Source organism: Bradysia coprophila, unplaced genomic scaffold (genome assembly GCF_014529535.1).
Source record: "Bradysia coprophila strain Holo2 unplaced genomic scaffold, BU_Bcop_v1 contig_476, whole genome shotgun sequence".
NCBI classification, from domain to species: domain Eukaryota; kingdom Metazoa; phylum Arthropoda; class Insecta; order Diptera; family Sciaridae; genus Bradysia; species Bradysia coprophila.
In genome coordinates this window covers 345,879-366,854 of record NW_023503727.1, presented here as the reverse complement: position 1 = coordinate 366,854, position 20,976 = coordinate 345,879, and the positions used below count along the sequence as shown (strand labels likewise).

Sequence of the window (20,976 nt, the reverse complement as noted above, 5' to 3'; positions counted from 1 at the left end):
ATATAAGACAAAATTGGTCTGTCAAAGTTTTGATGTGGATGAGCTGGAGCGACTCAAGTTTCACGAGGATTCCATTTTTGTGATTTTTTTTCGAAAAGAAAACTCTTGCCTGCGCGATATTTAACCTAAGTGATTTATATATGTTTCTAATCTAGGTGAGTAGTGATGACATCCCATACCATTAGTTTGCAGGTATCCGGATCGCGCCGTCCTACGGACCTCTTTGAAAATCGTCAATTTTTCAATCTGCTCTCCGAACCACATTTGCAGAATTTTTTTCGAACTTATCGATACTGCTAATAGTCGAGGGGCCACAAAACATTCTGTGTCCATGAATGGTACGCAGAATGTCTCAACGGTTTCTGATAGAGTTCGATGTCCTGATCAAGAAAAGTTCGGATGCCAGGCTGGATTCCTGGTCGTTTTCGAGAAAATATGGGTAAATTTGGGGTTTCTCGTTTTTGACCTTTTTTGGTCAGATGGAACCAAGCATTTCAAAATCACGAAAACGTTAGCGAAAACGATAGAGAATTGAATTTCCTACATTTCGGAACTTTTCCCGAATTTTTGGACAATACAGGGTGGAAACATCGACTTTTTAACTGTTTTTACATTTTTGAGTGTAAAAAAATTATTTTTCGCAACAAGTGACGAAAAGTAGACTTTCCATTGCCTTTATTGCGAAAAACGTTGTATACAACTTGATGATAAATGCTTTTTTAGGCACACGATGTGTATTGTCACACTCAGCCTACCAGAGGCGCCGACTTCTAAGGACAAGCGAGGCTCGGGCACCACTACTCGAATGATGAGCACCACTACATCTTTCCAGTTTTACTTGAAAGAGCACCACTACTCCCAGATTCGCTTGTTGTATGAGCACCACTACTCCCAAACACAAGTCGGCGTCCCTGCAGCCTACGGCCTCGAGTCTACACGTCTAGTGCCTAAAATAGTATATTTCGTACCTAGGACTAAAAGTCTTTTTTAGCGTGTGAGAGGTTTTCGGGTTCTACGTATGAAATATATATTACAAACCTGTCACGAAGAAGTCGAGGCTTGCCGAGACTGATAGTGACAAGTGTGTACTCTATTTTATCACATAAGCGAAAACGAGACAACAACATAGAACTGAAGTGTAATTTTTGAATTATTCTTCTAGTTAAGTAATTTTGACATCCGAACTTCGCGCGTATGTGATAAAAGCATTTATCACTAGGTTGTATGAATTAGATCCACAAAATCTTCTACAATTTTGATGCACAGAAAATTCTACATTGAAATATGGTGCATATTGTCTGTTAAATGTCACAGGGTGTTTCTAAACACAACAAAAGTGTTATTGTGACAGAAAAATTGAATGGGACTCATCTTATAATTGCTTGTTGATGATGCTTGTTGTTGTGCAGTTTACATAATCTCTTCTCATCGTCTATTCTTGTCGTTGCTGTCGATAGCGGATGACTAACCGCTTAAGGTTAAGAACGGGTTCAGTTCATTTTCGTTCGGTTGTTTATGAAAACGGATTGACGTAATTTGAATCGCATGAATAACCGCACGCAAATAATATTTTCGTTCAAAACATTTTTTTTTGTTCATTTATTTTCCATAAATTTTTTCGTTGTTATTAATTTTCATTTAACTTATTTTGTTCTGAACATTGAGTGTGGTGATGACCAACAAAACAATGTATATGAACGTATAATAACATTCGAGAATACATTTTGAATTATTCAATAAAATCAAAATATGTGTTGAGGGCACACATACCATAACATTAAAACTTGCTTGAGAACTCAAAAAAAAAATCTTCATCTTAATTTTAACTACTCGGATACTCTGCGTTTCCACAACTTCTTATCGATGTAATTAAACTATTCGAACACTGGAAACTTTTCTAATTAAAAAAAATAACTTAAAACCCACACACACACACTACAACGCCTGCGTCAGTTTCTCAAAATCGGTAATGTAATAATCGGCACCGTTTCGAACTTCATCGCGAACAATATTACCGCCATAGCCAACGAAACTATCTGCTGGAGGCGATGCTTCCAAATCGGTAGCACCATCACCAACCATGGTGATGTATGCATTGTCAGCCAGCTCTTTTCGGATGGTGTTGATCGCTTCACCTTTGCCGCCCGACCGAGATGTCGGCTGATTTGTATCGAATCCGGCATATTCCCCGTTGAAATAGAATTGCAATTTGTTGGCAAACATATTCTCAACCGGAATGCCCAATTCGGTTGCTACTGGTTCGATTAAGCAATCGAATCCTCCGCTTATCAGGCACACTTTGATTTGTCGGGCTCTCAGGCTATGAACCAGTTCTCTGTTGGGAAAATAAATTCCGATTAGAAACACAAACGCCCCGGTGACCGATCGAATGAACTCACTTTATTCCGGTGGACAGTGTGCTGGGATGTGCTTTCAGAAAATCTCTGATCTGCTTCTGCGACGGTTTGATGATGTTCAATCGTAATCGTAACGCTTCTTGAAATGTCATTGAACCTTTCATTGCCTCTTTGGTGAGCCTAGCTACTTCCTGTCCTTTACCGCAAAATTTGGCCAATTCGTCGATTCCCTCCTCACGGATGACAGTGGAATCGACATCGAAACACACCACCTGTGAGTTGCGTATAATCTGTGCGGCTTCGGATGCATTTTTAGATTTATCTGCGGAAATGGAAATATTTTCAATCGAGACAAATGCGAATACCGGAAGGGTGTGGCTGTTAAAAGGAATATTAAGCTAGCGGTGTTTAACCGAGATGATTCTAGAAATAGGATGAACGGGCTGTGACTCCTGACGGTTGCTAGGAATCTCGCGCCGCGTCATTCACAATAATTCACATTTTGACACATTTTGTATAAGGAAGATGTCACTTTGTGAGTTATTGTGAATGATGCGGCGCGAGATTCCCTAACACCCTCCTGACGTGAATACTAATGTGGAACGGATGAGTAATCTCTCATATTATTCTTCGTTATGAAACTGTGACTTGTTGCCCTCAACGACTAACCAACTAGTTGTGTAGGCAGAGCAAAATTTATGTTAAAATGATTGAAGTAAAAGAATTAGTAACCAAAAATATAATCGAAACAACAGAAGCAACTGGTTCAACGATTGTACCTTGATACTGTTTGTCATTTCGGAAAGATACCGTCTTATCAAAATCAAGTTTTAAAAACAAAATTTCGGAGTGAATCAACGCGTTGAGTGAACTTAAAAATATTTGTCCCAAAATTTCCAAGACGAAAAAAAAACAATTTTTTTTTGGAAAATTCCATCGTTAAAAAACAACATCTCTCTAATACGAGCGTCACAGTTGATGGACTGTTATTCCTAAATTTTTCCACTGAATTGACGCTGCTTAGTATATACTCTAAGCTGTTTTTCCCCCAAATATCTTTTGTAGTATGAACTTCCTAAACGAAATTGGTAACGAAAAAAATCACCTTGATCAACATTGGTCATATTGCTGTAGGTTGAGTTTCCATTCGATGTTTTAGCAGTAGTCGGTCGGTTCCGAATAACCGATGCTGATGGGTTTTCTGCAGCCGTGATTGCCACAAGACCCAGAAGCGAATTGTTGAATCTGTAATCAATGAAAACGGAAGCATATTTTTCAGTCAGTTTTCATTATGCGTCGATGATGTTAGTTGCATCAGTTAATAATTATTAGAACTTGTTTATTGTTTTTAAGTACATATCACATGTCACACACATCATTTGCTGTTATGAATATGTCGACGTTTTGTGTGTTCGTTTTATTTTTTCTCAGAAAAATAATCAACAAACAAAATGCAAATAAAAGTTATTTTTCTCTCGGTAATAAGCATTTTATCGGTTGTCCTTCGTAAGTGATTTATTTTAACTGTGTGGAATTGTTTTGTTGAGGTAATTATTGATTCTAATAGAATTCTAGAGGATGCCTAATATTGCTTATAATGCGCCGATTTTAATATTATAAATTAAAACTTTCTAATTAATAAAATTAAAATTGCTTTGGCTTGCATTTTTGCTAATTTTATGAAATTACAGTGAACGACATTGAAATAGGATCTATCTGATGCTGCAGTTCGTTTCAGCTGTTTTTCAGTGACAAGTGTTTAGTGTGTTGTGGTGGTAAAACCGTTTGCAGGCGTAACATCACTTTCGATTGGATGAGTAGATCAGCTGACAAACAGCTGAATCGAAATACGTCACGTATTTCAAAGTCGCCGACTGTACGAATTAAGTAAATTTGTTTGGGGAAATAAAAACCGTTTTAATTCTAACAAAGTTTAACTAAATTGTGTAGTTTACTTATATCATTTGAGTAGCTAGAATAGAATCTAAATAAAGCTCTGGCACCTAAAGGCATCAACTGGATGCTGAGGAAATTCGCGCCACGCGAGATTCCTGCACTAGAGGTGGAATCTCGCGCCCATACATTTTCGATTTTACATTTTCAATATTTCCATAAACTGAAAAAGGGTCGAAACTCGATTTGGGACACTTTCCCATAAACAGAAAATGGGGAATGGGTGCGAACTCGATTTTGGACACTTTATTCGTTCTTAGGAAATTCATCCCTCTACGAAATGCAAAGAAAATATATTTTAATCGTTCCAAGAGAATTCATCCTTTTACGAGATGTACCATAAAGGCGTTTTGCTCGTTCTTAGGGAATTCATCCTTTTACGAAAGTGTCCAAAATTAAGTTCTCACCCGCATCCAATTTTCAGTTTATGGAAAGGTGTCCAAAATTGAGTTCGCGCCCATTTCCAATTTTTCTTTAAATTGAGAAAATGTAAAACCGAAAATGTATGGGCGCGAGATTCCAAGGTTCTGAAAGAACAGGTTAATACAATTCTGAGTTGATTACGGAGGCGGTGACACACAATTAAGTTCCAAACAATTTTTTTTTAAATTTTTTTTCGATGGAGAACCTAATTATAAGACACTTTGTCTCGTATCATATGCCAAAAAAAGTTAAAACTTTTTTTATAAATCATTTTGAAAGTCACTAAAAACACGAAAATTCGAATGGAAATACAGTATGTTATCAAAAATTTTTGTATTTCGATTCGAATTTTCGTGTTTTCAGTGACTTCCAAAATGATTTATAAAAAAAGTTTTATATTTTTTTGGCATATGATACGAGACAACGTGTCTTATAATTAGGTTCTCCATCGATAAAAAATATAAAAAATTTTTGTTTGTAACTCAATTGCGTCAACGGCTGCGTGCGAAGTTTATATGTAAAATGGAACTTAACAAAAACAAAATTGTGAATTTTCGAGAAAAATATTTTCTTTAAGTTGATTTCTCACACTATCTGTTTATAAAATTTTGTGTCACCCGTCTTCGTGGTTGTCTTAACCTGTTCTTTCAAAACTTTGCGAGATTCCACCTCTAGCGTAGGAAACTCGCGCGGCCCGAAATTCCATTTTTTACTATATAAACCTACCAGCCATCAACTGACAGTTGTAATTTGTTGTGAGAACTGCAGAACTGCAGAGACACTTGATCATTTTCTAGAAAAACTTTTTTTATTTTTTGTTTTAAGGGTTTTGAGTAGATCATTATTTACGTGTACGGGATTTTTCAAACATTTCGCGGAGATCATTTGCGATGGGGAAGTTGTTATCAGTCATAAAATGTCGACAACAATTTTGTTTTACTTTAACATTAAATTCGAAAAAACTCTTTGGCCCTTCAAAGTAGAAGCTTTGTTCCCAACTTTGCTCACCCTTGAAGTGAAATCTCGGATAGAAGGTGCATCATGACATATAGATCATAATAATCGTTGTTCCAACCAAATTCGTTCTGAATTCCAAAATTTTAATATTTTTGTTGTTTGTATGAGAGAAAGTTTTGGGAAAATCTAGGAAAATTCAAGAAAATGTTTTTCTAAAAAATAGTCGCTGAATGCATACACTGGGCACACGAGAGTGTACGATTTCTGAGAATTTAAAAGTTATGAAGAGAAGAACAGTGGTTACGAACTACGAAAGTGGAGGTACATATTCACATGAAGGTGTGTCTTATGTTCGCATAGTGGGAGTAATTTCCCCTAATAAACAGTCATTTGAAAATACTTAAAAAAAAAACTTCAATAAATTTCTCAAATTCATTAAAAATCCCGAGGACGAGTGGTAAACACCAGAGTATGTGACATCACAACATCCAAAGGAAACCACCAAGAATTCAAAGTCATTGTCCTCAACTCCTAATTCGAAAATACTCTTTAGAACCGGCTCAAAAATGTTATTCTTTGTTCTCTCCAATCTACAATTTCCCAAAGTGTGTCGTTACAACATACACCCAAAAAAAAGTCAACAAATTTGTGTGCATTATCTCAACCTTTGATACCTTTTTTTGAACAAGATATCTGGTTTGAGTCGGCTGTCTACCAGAAAAATAAACTTATCTCAATTAATTTGACCTAGTCTGCAAAATGATAGACAAAAACATTCATTTCGTTAGACATGTGTCTACCACGTTTGTACAATAATGGAGGGTATGTTAATGAATGTTAAGACCGAACATAGACCAGTGATTGTTGCTCAACTGAACAGAAAACATAACTTGAGTCATACTTCGACAGTAGAGTGGAGTTTGAGGAGTAAAATTTGCAAGACATCATATATCGTGCCCCTTGCATATGTTTTATCGAATTAATCATCTTATTTGTTTAATAAAAAAAAAATATATTCCAGACATCACCCAATTAACTTACGTTTCCATGATGTATGCAAATGGCATTACGTAAAAAATGTGAGACTCGCGCTATGCATAAAAACAATTTGTTTATACGGAGTACAGATAGCAACAATAATGTTATTGGCTTTGATAGTAGAATGACTCTATGCTAAACGAATTGAGATGTTACCATACGCACACATTTCCTCTAATCATTTTGTTCTTAGCTTATTTGCCCTTATCAAATTGATGGTATGGTTTTGTTTATTGTTTTCTTTTAACGTAACGAAACACTTTAATTTCCATTCTCGATGAAACTGGTTTTTATTTTCAAAACAAGTGAACACAAAAAAATGGACTTGTTTTGAGAATTTAAGCAGTTCGAATTGAACGCGGATTTTTTTCGTGTGTTTGCGAAAAGTATTGCTTTATTCATGATCGTGTCATGGAAAATTTCAATGAGGTTGCTGAACGACGTGCTGTTTTTTTATTGTGCAGAGTAAATTTGGGTGTTGTGTCTGAGTAAGTGATTTTTGTGAATTTCATTCCTTTATCAGCACAAAGTATCTAGCTAAAGTGATGTAGCATTTTTCATATGTTACTCAACTCAAAACTCATCACTAAAAGCATTACCAAGAATTTTGTTAGTTTTATCGAGCGGTGAAGAAATATGAAAAAAAAAATTCAAAGATCTACGTACAGCGCTCCGCTATGTCCACCGATCAATAAATATTTTTTATAGATAGCTCTACAATCTAGCACGAGTGAACTCATTAAAATAAATTTATTGAACGAAGTAATGAATATTAATAAATGGTATCACTCTTAAGCGTGCTAGAGCACTGATAATAGTGCCGTCAAAAGAGATAGTTTTTAGCAAACGAGTTAGAGTCGATGGATCAACAAAAACAGAAAATGTTTTCATGTGATCAACTTGATAAAAATGTGACGAGGAGTTAATAAGACGATCAGCACAACATCCGGAATTCAATAAAATCACTAAATTTTACAGAGTTCCAAGGCCAATATTCCATTGGGAATATAAATTCTAAAAAATTCCAAAAACTCCTAAAAATTTGAAAAACACCTAAAAATTTGAAAAACACCTAAAAATTGAAAAACACCTAAAAATTTGAAAAACACCTAAAAATACAAAAAAAAACCCTAAAAATACCAAAAACACCTAAAAATTTCAGTTTTCTGAATTTTGTAACAATTTCCATTTTAGACTTAAATAAAAATAAATTGGGGAAAAGGCAAGACTTTCAATAACTTTACACGCCGCACAGAAAAGAATAACATTGACACTTGATCTTTGTTTTGTAGAATTTTTTGTTGTTTACATTTCATATTCATGCGTATATGCAGTATGCACTCTGCTCTGTATACGTCGGAAATGAACCTGGGTTGATTTTAATTTGGGCATGATCGTTTAGGTTGACCGACTTTTGAACTTTTGATATCTGTTTAGCCGCTTAAATCGTTAGGAACGTTGCATATTTTGATAGCCCCTGACGGTATAATGGGAATGAACTTTTGTGTGAAAAGAATGACACGACGATAAGTCACACAATTGAATTAAATTGTTTTGATCTGTTGAATCAATTCATTTCACAAAGAAAAGCTTCAACCATTTCTGGCTCTTGTACAGCATTTGCATTTAACAGTAAACATTTGGTCGTCGATACCCGGACTTAATGTGTAATTAATGACTGTTGTGAAATGACAATAATTTATTACATCAGCCATGAGCGTGATAATAGAATTGACTTCAGGTCACCGAATATGTGTAACCCTAACAGTATTTGAATGTGCTACAACAGCTGGTTGCCTAATTCAATTTTCTGTTTAACTTACCGACTCATTTTTATTAAACTGTATTAAACAATGATAAACACAGTACGCAGTATCAACAGACTTTCAAAACAACTTTAAATCGTCTGACAAATATTACTAATTAAAAAAAAGTTTTTTTTTCTGCTCTGTTATTATGCACCGAACGCTAAAATATCAACAAGTATAATATGTTCGTTATTCACAAGTATCCACAGACTGATTATTCTACTCCACACAGCGTGTGTAGTTTTTATATATTTTCGCTTCCATCATTTCGTGTCTCGATTTCAATTCGAATTCAATCGAGTCTTGTAACACACAAACACACACTCAATACACAAAGAAACGCGAAACGCTGGTGATATGGATGATAAGTGTTAGAGTATAAAGAAATACAAGAAAAACACATGAACGAAGTGAAATGATAATGCAAAGGGATACAATGAATTTACTTAGATGTGGAACACGTTTCAATGTTGCTGATAATATTTCGAGGAGACAATGTCTAAAGTTTTGGACTGTATTTCGCGTTTCATGTTTATTCATTTTTAGTTTAACAAATTTTACACTATGTTAGTGGCGATGAGTAATGTATATCAATAGTGTATGCTTGACCTAGCTTGTACACTACATTGATCCTTTAAATTAACTAACTCATAAGACAAAGATCTCCTCATAAAGAACACATTCAGTTTGAAACTTATAGCAATCAAAACAGTCTTCCATTGGTCCCAATGGCGTCTGTAGTGCCGCTGCAGCTGCTTCACAAAAAAATTTCAAAGCAATTGGAACGTAACAGTTTTTTGTGCAAAATGTCTCTCGGACACCGAGAGCTTAAATAAGTACTACCCAGACCTCTATCACCTATCGTTAGTACTATATCGAAAAAAGTCAAAAACTATAATTTTTGTCATTTTTCGATATTGTACTAACGATAGTTAGTGCAGAGCTATTGAGTACATTTTAGAACTCGTTGCATCCGAGAGACCTCCTACACCAACAACTGTCTTGTTCCCATTACTTAAAAAAAAAGTCGAAGCAACTTCAGCGGCAACATTGGGACTAATGGAAGCGTGTTTCGATTTTGGGGCACCAACACACTATGCCACTATTTGCGTACAAAACCATTGTTAGTTGTCTAGCATTAACCTGCCATCGACAACGACAGCAATAATAAACGACAAGCTTCAACTAATGAGGTCTTATATAGCAAAAAGCGTGTTCAAAACAAATGAAGTAAAAGATTTCTGAAATTAATCTTTGAAAATCTTCGATCAAATGAAGTAACAGATCAGATAGTAAAACTGTTAAATGCTTGTCGTCTGTGACAGGTTAATTAAAGTTACGAAATTCAAATGCCACAGTGTGAATAGTTGATAACGAAATAGACTAAGAAAAACCCAAGTCTACTGTCAATTATGATCACCAATGATCATTCTTACGTTGCACTAATCACAAAAATGCACAACAACTTAACGAGCAAATTACTGAGAACGCCTATCATTTTGAGCAATTAAGCTGTGACTAACTAAAATTTCGGATAATGAGAATTCTAAAATTCTAAAATTGAACATTCAATGATAAAAGAGACGAAAAAACACTAAAAATTATTTTCGGTAACTTTTCACATCGTTCGTGTCGTAGTCTTACCTAAAAATGTGTTCGCATAGCAACTAAAATTTTCGATTTTGATTCACTTCTTTGTTAAACACACTAAAGTCACACTTTTTGTCTACTAAAACTCATCACAACTAGCGCCGTCGATGGTGTACTCACCTTTAAAACGCTTTATCAAAATGCCTAAATTACTGGTCGCTCAATCAAAATTTACATTCCAGTTAAATAACATCATGTTTGATCACGTAAAAATACTTATATGCAATCCAATCAAACAACAAAACCGTACGACTATTTAGCCTAACCGACTAACACACACAATTTTTAATAGAAATCTCAGCTGTTCCGTGTATACCCAAACAAAACTACGCGTTCGTGTTTCTCCTATCACCGATCAAAAACTATCATGTCGCGTCATTTACATAATGCACACACCACCTTACGTCTATTTACTATTTTAGTTTTGTCGTTTTATTTATGTATGTTTTCCTCTCGTTAATAACAACAATGTCAGGTTGAGCGTCACATGCTTTTTCTGATAATAAACAACAAATAAATTAGGATGTATGTGAAGGCTCAAGTGTCGTCGGCATGATACCACAAATTCACAAATTCAGAGAATTCCAGACTGCTCATGCGCTTCAATTAATGCACTTGCACTATTGTAATATGCCACTCAATAATAAGATGATGCAAATGTACATATACACCAAGATTATGAATGAGAGCAGCTTCGATTCATGGCCGCAGATTGATTGAGAAATTAGAGAGCTATGCATGTATACAATCAATTGTTATCTACAGACAACAAAATATCGAGTTATTGATTGATGCATTAAATTTTGTGTTAATTGTAAATTATTGGATGATCGTTAGAAAGCTATAAATTGCAGGAGTTGAGATGAAATTTATTAAATTTGGTCGGTGTTTGTTCTTTGCTCGTTGTTTATTGCTTTATCCATGTTGTATTTTGTTATAGACAGCGACGCCACGGAGCGGTTGAATGGAATTTAATTGACCTTAAAATACACTTTGGACATTTTTGAATATTATTAGATCCGAACCCCGAACAAGAATCCACAAAAATTTATAATTTTTAACCGTATATAATTTGGTGCAGCGGGACCCATTGCACCCAAGGATGTAGAGGGTGTGTTGGGAAAAAGTGATTGGGGTGTCAATTTATAGAAGCTGGTTCCCTGGGTGCAAGTGAATCGGGAAAGGTCGAAAGGTCGTGTATGATAGGAGTTAAGCGAAAAGTATTGGTCCTACAGGCAAAGGTTTCAACGGTGCAAAAGAACAACTCCTTTGTTCCTTGGTATGCAAATATCCATACCAATTTGTGTTGAATCATGTCACCTTTTGACACTTTGTACGCACTAGTTCTGAAGGTTTTTAAAAATAGGTGATTAGTAGTCGACGTCGACATGGCACTCTACCTGAAAGACCAATTAGAAAAGGTTTTTCGATTAACACCTGGCGTACACGGCCTTTCGAAAATCGTAATTTTTAATCTTCAAGGAGTGTCTGCTCACTTCTCTTGCACCCAGTGGACAAATTTTGTACCATTGTAAGCAGAATTAAAGCCTCTATCTATTGAAAGCCACAACTTTTTTACGTCCTCTGCATCATTGGGTGCCATGGATCCCGCTACACCAGATTATACGGTTGAAAAATAAAAACTTTTGTGGTTCAAAATGTATTTTCAATTTGATTAAAATTTAATTCAACCACTCCGTGACAACAAGGAAAACGAATGATATCAAAATGAGGAACAATTTTATTCAATTTTCTCAACTCAAAAATTCGTTACGGTACAACCAGTTCAACTGGTCAAAGTCAAAGTAAATTTCTTATTGAAATTCAATTCTTACAAAAACTCCGGAGGGACGGGTAGAATGATATCCTCCACATTTTCATCGTTACTTATCGAAGTATTGAAAGATGCTGTCGATAGTTTTTGCTTTGAGACCTCCTCAATGACGTCACTTCCCGTTTTCATTACATTTTCTGATTGATTACCAGCCGAAGACTTTGTTAATTTGCATTGAGCTGCCTTCTTTTGCTGAAAATTCATCTGATTACCTTGCGGAATGGGTGCCGTTTTTACTGTCGAAGGTCTTGTTCCTTCGCCGTGAATATCTTCCTCATCTGATATCGATTCGTCATCCGATTGGTTCTGATATGCATACTGAATGAACTGTAAAGCAGTTGGAGGTGTTATTTCCGGTGCTACTGTAACCTTTCTGATGTAGCTCTGATTGATTGGTTCAATCAACTTGTACGCATCAGGACCATTTGTGCGCTGAGACGAATCTTGTGTGGAGCTATTAAAATTGAAGAAATTTCCGGACTGCTCTTGCGATGTACTGACAATTGACATATCGCCCAATGTGGTCAATTTATCTGTGCTCACCCAGTTTCCATAGTTGTAATCGGGTCGTCGAGTTCTCGGTTTTGCTGTACCGGAGTATGCAGCAGCGATGTCGGAAAAGGTAAATGACTCATCTTCGGTTGCATTGGTAGTACTGCAGAACGGGGTTTTTGATTGGATTGGCATAATGTCATCAGAAAGTTCGGTAAACGTTGGTTGGGTATCCGTTTGGCTGGCTTGCGATGGAAGGAAGAATGGATCCTCCGATATTTCTCTCGAAAAAAATTGAGTCAAATTCAACTTAAACGGTTGGCTGGGCGAATCTTCCGAATAATGTTTGTCATTGCCCTGAAATCCGATGGTAGGAACATCGTCCGCATTGAATTCGCCAGAGTTTTTATCGCTGCTGGTAGATGGAATAGTTGGAATATCTACTCCGGAGAACGCAGTCTCATCGAACATGTTAAACGACAATCGGGATGTCGATCGTTTCTCGGAAGGCTCCTTCGCAGTGCCGAAAGTGAATTCATCCAGCGACACGTTTTGGGTTCGAGTACTCTTCGGTGGAGTTTTCAATATCCGGTTGTCCCGCTTTATCAGCGGACTCTTCAATTGTAATCGAAACAGACCGGACGACGATGAAGACGAGGATCGTTGAGTTGTGTTCATGTTACTGGATTTGCTTTTCGTGATTTCTTTCGACGAAGTGGCTGGATGGGCTTCGGTCGATGTGTTTTGGTTCGATCGCACTCTGCCACTGGCTGCGAATCTTTCGCTTCGGTCTAAAATATCCGGAATCACGAAATCCGATGTGTCTGGTTCATCTTCGAAATTGGTTCCTGCTCGGCTCGGACTCATGTCTCTGAAGTATTGGGTTAATTCGTCATCGATAAAGTCGATGCTTGCGTCCATGAAATTGAAATTACGATCGTCGTCAATGAATGGAGGAGTAGCCGCCGCTTTTCTGCCGGTGTATGCATTTCCACTGAAACTATCACCAAGCTGGGAATTTTCTATCTCCTCAATGCTATCAGACAAAAAGTGAACTTTAGATTGCTGCTGAGTCGGTCTTCTGTTTCTGGCATTCGATGTTTGGGGTGAAGCAAATGGCGTGACTGCTGACATATCTTGCCGTTCCAAATTCACTCGACGAGCAATGCTGTGCTGGGACAGAAGTGAAAAATCGGTTTCATTGCGCAGCGACTGAGAAGCCACGTTCGTTTGCAGTGGTTCTTCATGAATAAATTCGCTTTCCGGTGGTGTCCACAAATGTGTAGGCACATTTGGTGTACGCTTGAACAGGTCAAACAAGGTTCCTTTCTTCGCCATTTCTAGAATATGCGACGGCAGTTCATCTGCCAGTTCTCTCATTTTTTGCGTAAGCAAATCTCGCTTTTCTTCGGTCGAAATTTCCATTCGATTTATCGAAACCATATCCGCATAGAGGTTGTAAAACAGTCGAAGCAGGTGGGAATGTTCGGATGTACTTGTTTCCAATATGGTAGATCGGTAGGTTGAACGCCTGTTCATAGACGAGTTATTCCCCATGACATTGGACTTGTTCAGTCGATCGGGCAATTGCTTCTGTCGCAATTCGTCGGATATGACCATGGCCCTCGAAATGACATCAGGCGGGAAGTTCATATATTGGGCCAGCGATATTCCATAATTCTTGATCTGATTCACACCATCCTACGGAGGATGCAACAGAAAATCCAATTTAGATGAAATTGCAAAATCTCTTCTTCCTGCTTGTTGTAAAGACCAAAACGTACCTCAATGCGATATGTGTAGGTTAGGTGATTCTTTCCATCAATTACTTCCTCTGTGGCCGAAAAGTGAAGACTAACAAAGTGAAAAAAACGACGAAGATAAACACGAGCAACAGCGGAGATGTAATCGTCTGGTACACTTACTTCACAACACTTAAGAATTTGTCCTGGAGCTTCGTTATGGAGTCAAAGTGTGTCACGAAGAAAATGAACGGCGACGTTATGGAGCTCAGTTTTAACGACTTATTGGACGATTTCGACTGAAATGAACAATTTTGTTTGAGCCAAAGAATTGAGTGAAAAACTTTAGGGCTTACAGTGCTGGAAGCCTCAGACTCATCAAAATACCGTCCGTCATTGGAAACGCCAATCAATCGGATGAATCTTTCACAAATATCCCAAGCCAACACTTCCCCTTCTTCTGGTTTTGTACTCCTAGAAATTGTGCGAGGACAAATAGTTAGAAAGAAGGAATCAACTTTCCAGACGTCTAAGGTAAAAATTATTTGGCAGATGATGAGAAAAATTAAGCCAGCTTGTTTGAACTAAAATTGGGTGTAAAATTTAATTTTTGCGTAACGAAGCTGAAAGCGTCAACTCTAGCGATATCATTCATTTTAGAAATTGTATTTCAAAGACTGCGTCACACTTTTCTCGAAGAGATTTTTGTTGGGATATCAGTTGTTTTAGAAGTGTAGTCAACACTGCTTTTTATATCAGTTTACAGTTTTAATTCAAAAATTTTACGAAAATCGAAAATTTGACAAAATTCGAAAATTTGACGAAATTTGACGAAATTCGAAAATTTGACGAAATTTGACGAAAATCGAAAATTTGACGAAATTCGAAAATTTGACGAAGAAAGTAATTCTCTATTTGCCAGCATTCAAGAAATATCTCCAAAATCCCAATTTACCCACCCATTTCCAACTTTCGACATTTTTCACAAATGCCCTTCTTTTCTACTCGTAAAACTCTGAGACTTTGCCGTAGAGAGTAACTCTCTATCTGCCACCATTCACAAAATAACTCTAAAAACATAATTGACCCACCCATTTCCAACTTTCGACATTTTTCACATATGTCCCTCTGTTCTACTCGTAAAACTCTGAGACTTTGCCGAAGAAAGTAATTCTCTATCTCTCATAACCCAAAAAAATATTAGTCCTTTCATCCTACGCTCGAGTAGCTCAAAATTTGGTCACTCTAATCACTCTAGCTCAAACGAACCTGCCCCGATTTTTTAAATTATTTTTTTGTTCGAATCGTGTTACGAATACCTTTCATTTGATGGGTCGCACGCCTCTGTAGGTTTCAATACAGCTAAGCTACAGCTACACTCAGAAACCAATTCGAGGCCAATAAAACAAAATTCTGGTTTTTCCTGGGGTAATGGCGTATCACATTTTCATTTTTATGCCCACCCTGAGGTTCCTGCAAAATTTCATGGAGATTGGCTGACTAGTTTCCGAGATCGACCGTCGATAGATAGACAGATAGACAGATAGAAACATACAGAGTAAGTTGAAAGATTTTGATTGTTTGGAAAACGTTAATTTGGTGCATTTTCTATCAAAATGACCAACTTCAAAACGATGTATCTCCGGCAATTTTACAGTTACATAGTCGAGTGATAGCTCGTTTTGCTCGTATTTGAAGCGCGAATAAGATAGAATAGGATTTGTGGTGATACAGGCCAGAGGAAAGAAACTTAAATTCTCGCCTATATATAGTTGCCGCGTTTAAAAAAAATTTCTACGTTCTTTTTTTGGAAGTTAGACTGCGTCAAGTCCTCCGCTATCGCTTCGGACATGATGGTCTAAGATCATTAGGAGACATTCATAAAAGACGGTTGAAGTTAGGAGGACATGTTTTAAAGCCGACGATTTTATATTTGCAGCACATCACTGGTCCTAGCATGAACATAGAAAATATTCGGGGGCTGATGAAATCACGGTAGGCACTGCAATTCCTTGAGCTAAAACATACATTGCAAGCAATCCTAAGCGGTAGCTGGTATCACTAAAGTCGCTAAATTTGACATTTGTCAATTCAGTGTTCATGCTAGGAGCACCGCTGTGTTTCCAGTCAAATTACCTGCACAATTCATCGATTATCACAAGACTGTTCGGTGTGATGTTCTTGAAAATGTACTCGGTCTCTCGCATCTAAAGGCAAAACGTTTATTTCGTTAGTCATTAAATTAACTGATGGAAATCCGGCCGTAATTTACTTCCAAAACAAAACCCGACAAATTGCACTCAATGCGATCACCGAATCCGATCCGACTCAATATTTTGTCGGTTAAACGAAACTGAGCCGTTCTAGCCGGAACGAAGCATCCAAGCTGAAACAGTAAAATCATTTCTGACTATCCAACCGAAAATGATCTCCTCACCTGAGCCAAGATTTGCAGCATCGCAATCATTTTCAAATAAATCGTTTTTCCTCCCATGTTCGGACCAGTTATCACGAAAAAGTGGTACTCACTGTTGGCAATCTAAAACGGAAGGTGCATTTCGAAGAAATTTTTCCTAAAATTGCGTGAATTTTAGTCTGACCACTCCATTGGGTACGGGCGTCGTCTTGCATCGATTATATTCCAGAAGTGGATGAATTCCATCGATAACATTCATCTCCGAGCTAAAAGTCGGACAGCAACCATTCGAATTGATGCTATACTGCAGGATCGATGATAATATGAAGCTAATGTCCCAGATCGGGGTGCAACGTTCATTTACCTTTGTTAACGACAGCATGATGTCCAATGACGAAATGAGACCAGACAGGTCATAGAGATGTGCCATATTGTGTCGAATTGAGTTCACCAACTCTGTTATGATTCTGTTACAAAAACCCATAATTGTCTTAGCTCTTTCCACCTGACTTTCCGTTATTTAAACGGTCATTTTTCACCTGTTACTTTCGATGTGAATCTGTTCGACAACGTCAGACATTCGTACGTTCAGCATTCGCAGTTCGGTGGTCGTAAGATTTATGGAGTTCTTTGTCTTCGATAGCACCTCAAACGTACTTGGTAACTGAGGAAATGTACTGTTTTTCGGCACGGTTAATTGAATGTGGAAGCCTTTCGATGTGATGAACTTCATACGAAATGGAAGATTGTGCGAACCCGACAGATTGCCAATTATTTCTGTAAAAAAGGGACAAAATGTTGAACAAGAATAGACCGGCTAAAGCCTGGTGAGGTCTTTTTTCTAATTTCTGTTTGGAACTACCAACTACCAACTATTGGACCTACCAAAACTACCACATTTTCGAATTGCAATGTAAACTGTGAACTATCGGTTATCAGATAACAGATAATTATTATTTGCCTGGTGTTGATATGCTCATGGTGGCTTTGCAATTTTGAATGTCAATCCAGCTCACAACTACCAACTACCAAAGCTACCGACTACCAAATTTCCGATTTATAAATAGCCGAGCATGTAGAATAATTTCGTCAGTCGGTGCGTAGTTCTCGAATAGTAAACATCTCTTCCCCAAAAATTACGTTTGGTAGTCAATTATAGCCTTGGTAGTCCAACTACCAGCTACCAAATTTTCGAATTGCAATGTTAACTGTGAGCTATCGGTGATCAGATAACAAAGAATTATTATTTGCCTGGTGTCGATATGCTCATGGTGGCTTTGCAATTTTGAATGTCAATCCATCTCGCAACTACCAACTACCAAAGCTACCGACTACCAAATTTTCGATTTATAAATAGGCGAGCAGTTAGAATAACTTCGTCAGTCGGTGCGTAGTTCTCGAATAGTAAACATCTCTTCCCCAAAAATTACGTTTGGTAGTCAATTATAGCCTTGGTAGTCCAACTACCAACTACCAAATTTTCGAAATGCAATGTTAACTGTGAGCTATCGGTGATCAGATAACAAATAATTATTATTTGCCTGGTGTCGATATGCTCATGGTGGCTTTGCAATTTTGAATGTTAATCCAGCTCGAAACTACCAACCACCAAAAATACCAACTACCGACTGAGAGCTACCAAAACTACCAAATTTGTGGAACAGACAGACGGACAGACAGACAGACAAACCGGCCATAATAGGGTATTTTTTCTAGAAGAAAAAAGACCTAAAAATGTGTGCAAATACAGGCTTCCGATAAATGTCTATGGAGTCTCGGAAGTGTTGTGGTGAAAATTCGGATAAACTTTCGCGGAAACAAATTGAGTTCACGACGAGTTCATGAATTTCTTTAATTAATTTGACGCAATATGAAGGAAAAACCGTACTAATGGGTCATCCACATATCCCATTCCATCTACAGAAAGAATGGGGGCCAGGAAAAGTGTATTGGAATATGCAAGTTATTGAAAAAATGAGGGGATGAGCGTCCAAAATATCGATAAAAAGTGGACTGAATTTATGAACGACCTCGATTATGTTTTCCTTCGCTGTAGAAACCTGGATTAGGCTTCTAGGGAGACGTTTGCCATACTGTTTTCGTAGGACTAATTTTCAAGGGTTTTCAAGGAATTTTACCTGAATTTACCTGAAACCTGATTAAATGAATTTAGACCTGACCTAAAATGACCTGAAACCTGATTTCAGATTTCGAGTCCCACCTGGCTTCAGGTTGACCTGAAATTTGTGGATAAATTTATATTAAAATTTCTGGTCCACCTGAAACCTGACCTTACAGGTTTGAGTGATTCAGGTTCAGGTTCAGCTTCAGTTTGCTTCAAAGACCTGATTTTTTGACTGCGGTCGACCTTTTCCGAGCTTTACAACTTTCATGCACCAAAGCCTCAAAAATTCCAATCTTCCAACACAAGTAATCGCAAACCGCGACAGCGGGCTTACCATTAATTTTGTCCACCAGTTTCGTGTAATTTTCCCGATTCAAATCCAAATACGAACTGATGTTAGGATTCACGGCATGTAATCGCTGAAAGAACTGTGTCGTTCCGCCAGTGATCTGAACATTGGGATGGATCACGGTTGTTATTTCGTCGAGCATTTCTTTGTATGCTGTGTTCACCAACACCTGAAATTTAGTCAAAAATGGATCGGATTTCTCTGCCAACGAAAACGGTTAGATCTCATTTACCAGCTTCATGTCGTCAAAGTATGTGTTATTGATCGTCGCTATCAGATGATTCAGTTCGGGGATATGTTCCAGGCAGGCCTTCAGTTGCAAGATTTGGCTGATCATTGTTTCAGATGAATTTGGCGTGTCACTCTGTGGATAAACGTGAAGTCATTTCCTAGCATATTCAACTTGAAACGGGCGAAGTTTTCTACTCACCGCTGTACTGACGACAGCAAATTTCATCAGTTTGTCCACTGAGTGGAATTTCGTTAAGATCGCCTCCAATGCTATGAACAGATCCTGATTTCCGTACAGCTCTTTAATGCATTCTTGCGTCCTGATGATTTGCTTCAATTCACAGCTCGGTTGAAGGATCTGCGCTCGCAAATTCCTCTTTCCAATGCCTGTTACGCACGAGTTCAGCACACCGAATAAACAGGCCCGCTGTTCCTTCGTCTTACACGTTGGATAAAGTAATTCCAAGTGATGTGATGTGTCCAGATCTAAAATAAAGGTCCAATCATGACCTGAGAGTGATGCACTGTGCATCCAATATTCTTACCAATCGTCATGCAACCGTACTTCGATTCATAGCGAATTTTTAAGCTGTTCTGCGCAAAGCTACAGTTCATAATGCATTCCAGATACTGCAACAATGCAGAAGATGCAGTCAGTGCATAGTATTTCTTTGCAATCATGTCCCGGATGCTTTTATACTTTGTGTTGTGGATGTGATCGATGATCTCGAGAGCTGTTCTATCGTTAAATTGACGACGTGGTACCGCTCTAATGGGTACGTCTGGGTAAGTGTGCTTTATGTACAGGTACAGCTTAGACGAATTGCTTGAATTAATCAGAGCTTGCGGCATGAGAATCTCGGTTGGAGACAAAATTGCTATTTTCGTCAAAAGTCCGGTGTACCAAAAGTTATCGCTGATTTGACTCATGATTAACTCGGGTCTCTTTATGTCAATAGCGGCAATTCCAACTTCACAGGATGCATTTCCACGTCCTTCAGTTATGGCTAAAAAAAATGGTTGTAAAGATTTTCCTCCAGACTCGTTATGTCCACACCGAGCGCTTACCCATATAGAGCGTAGATTCGTCACGATTGAAGAAAGACGTAGCTTTAATGGTGAGTACGGTGTCATCATGTGATTCAATGTTCCTGATCGATAAATTTAAAATGAAGAGAAACGTTCAGCGTAACGAGCTACGAGAAAATAGTATTTCAGCGCTGCGGATACCTTGGCCTTGGGGTATTTTCCTCGAAATCTTCCTGCTGAGGCTTGAAAAATGAATCATGGCGATTGATTGGCTTCGGTGCCGTTGGTGCCCAGTACTTTTCAGGAATGAAAGCGTTTCGAGCGCCTGAATGCAAATTTATGTAAGTTTAGGACATGACCACGATAAGATAAATCATTTATACCACCAGCTGATCGTGCTGTTTTCCCATAAGACATAAAATTCATCGTAATTTATGATCGGATCGAAGATGTGCTTGAAATGTTTTTTTTTCCTAAACTCTTCTCCAGTTGCACTGATCAGTCACAGTCGCAAAATCACGTTTCACCATCACGATCATCGCACAGAGTTAGAATTAAACTACTCGATAACT

The 20,976-nt window shown here is 37.7% G+C and overlaps 2 protein-coding genes across 5 annotated transcripts; both read right to left on the bottom strand.

Moving 5' to 3' along the window:
• Nucleotides 1–1,597: 1,597 nt before the first annotated feature.
• LOC119082556 (phosphoserine phosphatase) lies at nucleotides 1,598–10,865 on the bottom strand. Of its 4 annotated transcripts, none has more exons than XM_037192075.1 (4): nucleotides 10,307–10,865; nucleotides 3,463–3,602; nucleotides 2,400–2,679; nucleotides 1,598–2,335 (listed from the first exon to the last, which is right to left on the bottom strand). In XM_037192075.1, exons 2-4 carry the CDS (start codon nucleotides 3,479–3,481, stop codon nucleotides 1,936–1,938), a joined length of 699 nt encoding a protein of 232 aa, XP_037047970.1. In that variant the 5' UTR covers nucleotides 3,482–3,602; nucleotides 10,307–10,865; the 3' UTR covers nucleotides 1,598–1,935. The 4 variants fall into 4 exon arrangements, with proteins under 4 accessions (XP_037047970.1, XP_037047971.1, XP_037047968.1 ...); XM_037192076.1 differs by having other exon boundaries at nucleotides 10,181–10,325; XM_037192073.1 differs by lacking the exon at nucleotides 10,307–10,865 and adding an exon at nucleotides 9,973–10,049.
• A 1,034-nt stretch (nucleotides 10,866–11,899) lies between these two features.
• Nucleotides 11,900–20,962, bottom strand: LOC119082554 (mutS protein homolog 4-like). The gene is made up of 17 exons (XM_037192068.1): nucleotides 20,788–20,962; nucleotides 20,606–20,729; nucleotides 20,444–20,526; nucleotides 19,921–20,382; nucleotides 19,575–19,861; nucleotides 19,377–19,508; nucleotides 19,130–19,313; nucleotides 17,210–17,447; nucleotides 17,035–17,137; nucleotides 16,855–16,974; nucleotides 16,692–16,793; nucleotides 16,527–16,640; nucleotides 16,391–16,461; nucleotides 14,611–14,728; nucleotides 14,438–14,553; nucleotides 14,297–14,366; nucleotides 11,900–14,213 (listed from the first exon to the last, which is right to left on the bottom strand). The coding sequence occupies exons 1-17, from the start codon at nucleotides 20,828–20,830 to the stop codon at nucleotides 12,018–12,020; spliced, it is 4,563 nt and encodes a 1,520-aa protein (XP_037047963.1). The 5' UTR covers nucleotides 20,831–20,962; the 3' UTR covers nucleotides 11,900–12,017.
• Nucleotides 20,963–20,976: the final 14 nt, after the last annotated feature.

What these genes read in the sequence shown, in the direction of transcription:
- LOC119082556 (XM_037192073.1), bottom strand. Translation starts at nt 10,034, where the DNA reads ATGATAGGCGTTCTCAGTAATTTGCTCGTTAAGTTGTTGTGCATTTTT. An exon ending in ATTTTTGTGATTAGTGCAAC is followed by an intron (nt 3,603 to 9,972) that starts GTAAGAATGATC and finishes CATTGATTACAG; the next exon opens with ATTCAACAATTCGCTTCTGG. An exon ending in TATGACCAATGTTGATCAAG is followed by an intron (nt 2,680 to 3,462) that starts GTGATTTTTTTC and finishes CCATTTCCGCAG; the next exon opens with ATAAATCTAAAAATGCATCC.
- LOC119082554 (XM_037192068.1), bottom strand. Translation starts at nt 20,830, where the DNA reads ATGAATTTTATGTCTTATGGGAAAACAGCACGATCAGCTGGTG. An exon ending in CGAATCTACGCTCTATATGG is followed by an intron (nt 20,383 to 20,443) that starts GTAAGCGCTCGG and finishes CATTTTTTTTAG; the next exon opens with CCATAACTGAAGGACGTGGA. An exon ending in ATAATCGATGAATTGTGCAG is followed by an intron (nt 14,729 to 16,390) that starts GTAATTTGACTG and finishes CACAATTTCTAG; the next exon opens with GAGTACAAAACCAGAAGAAG.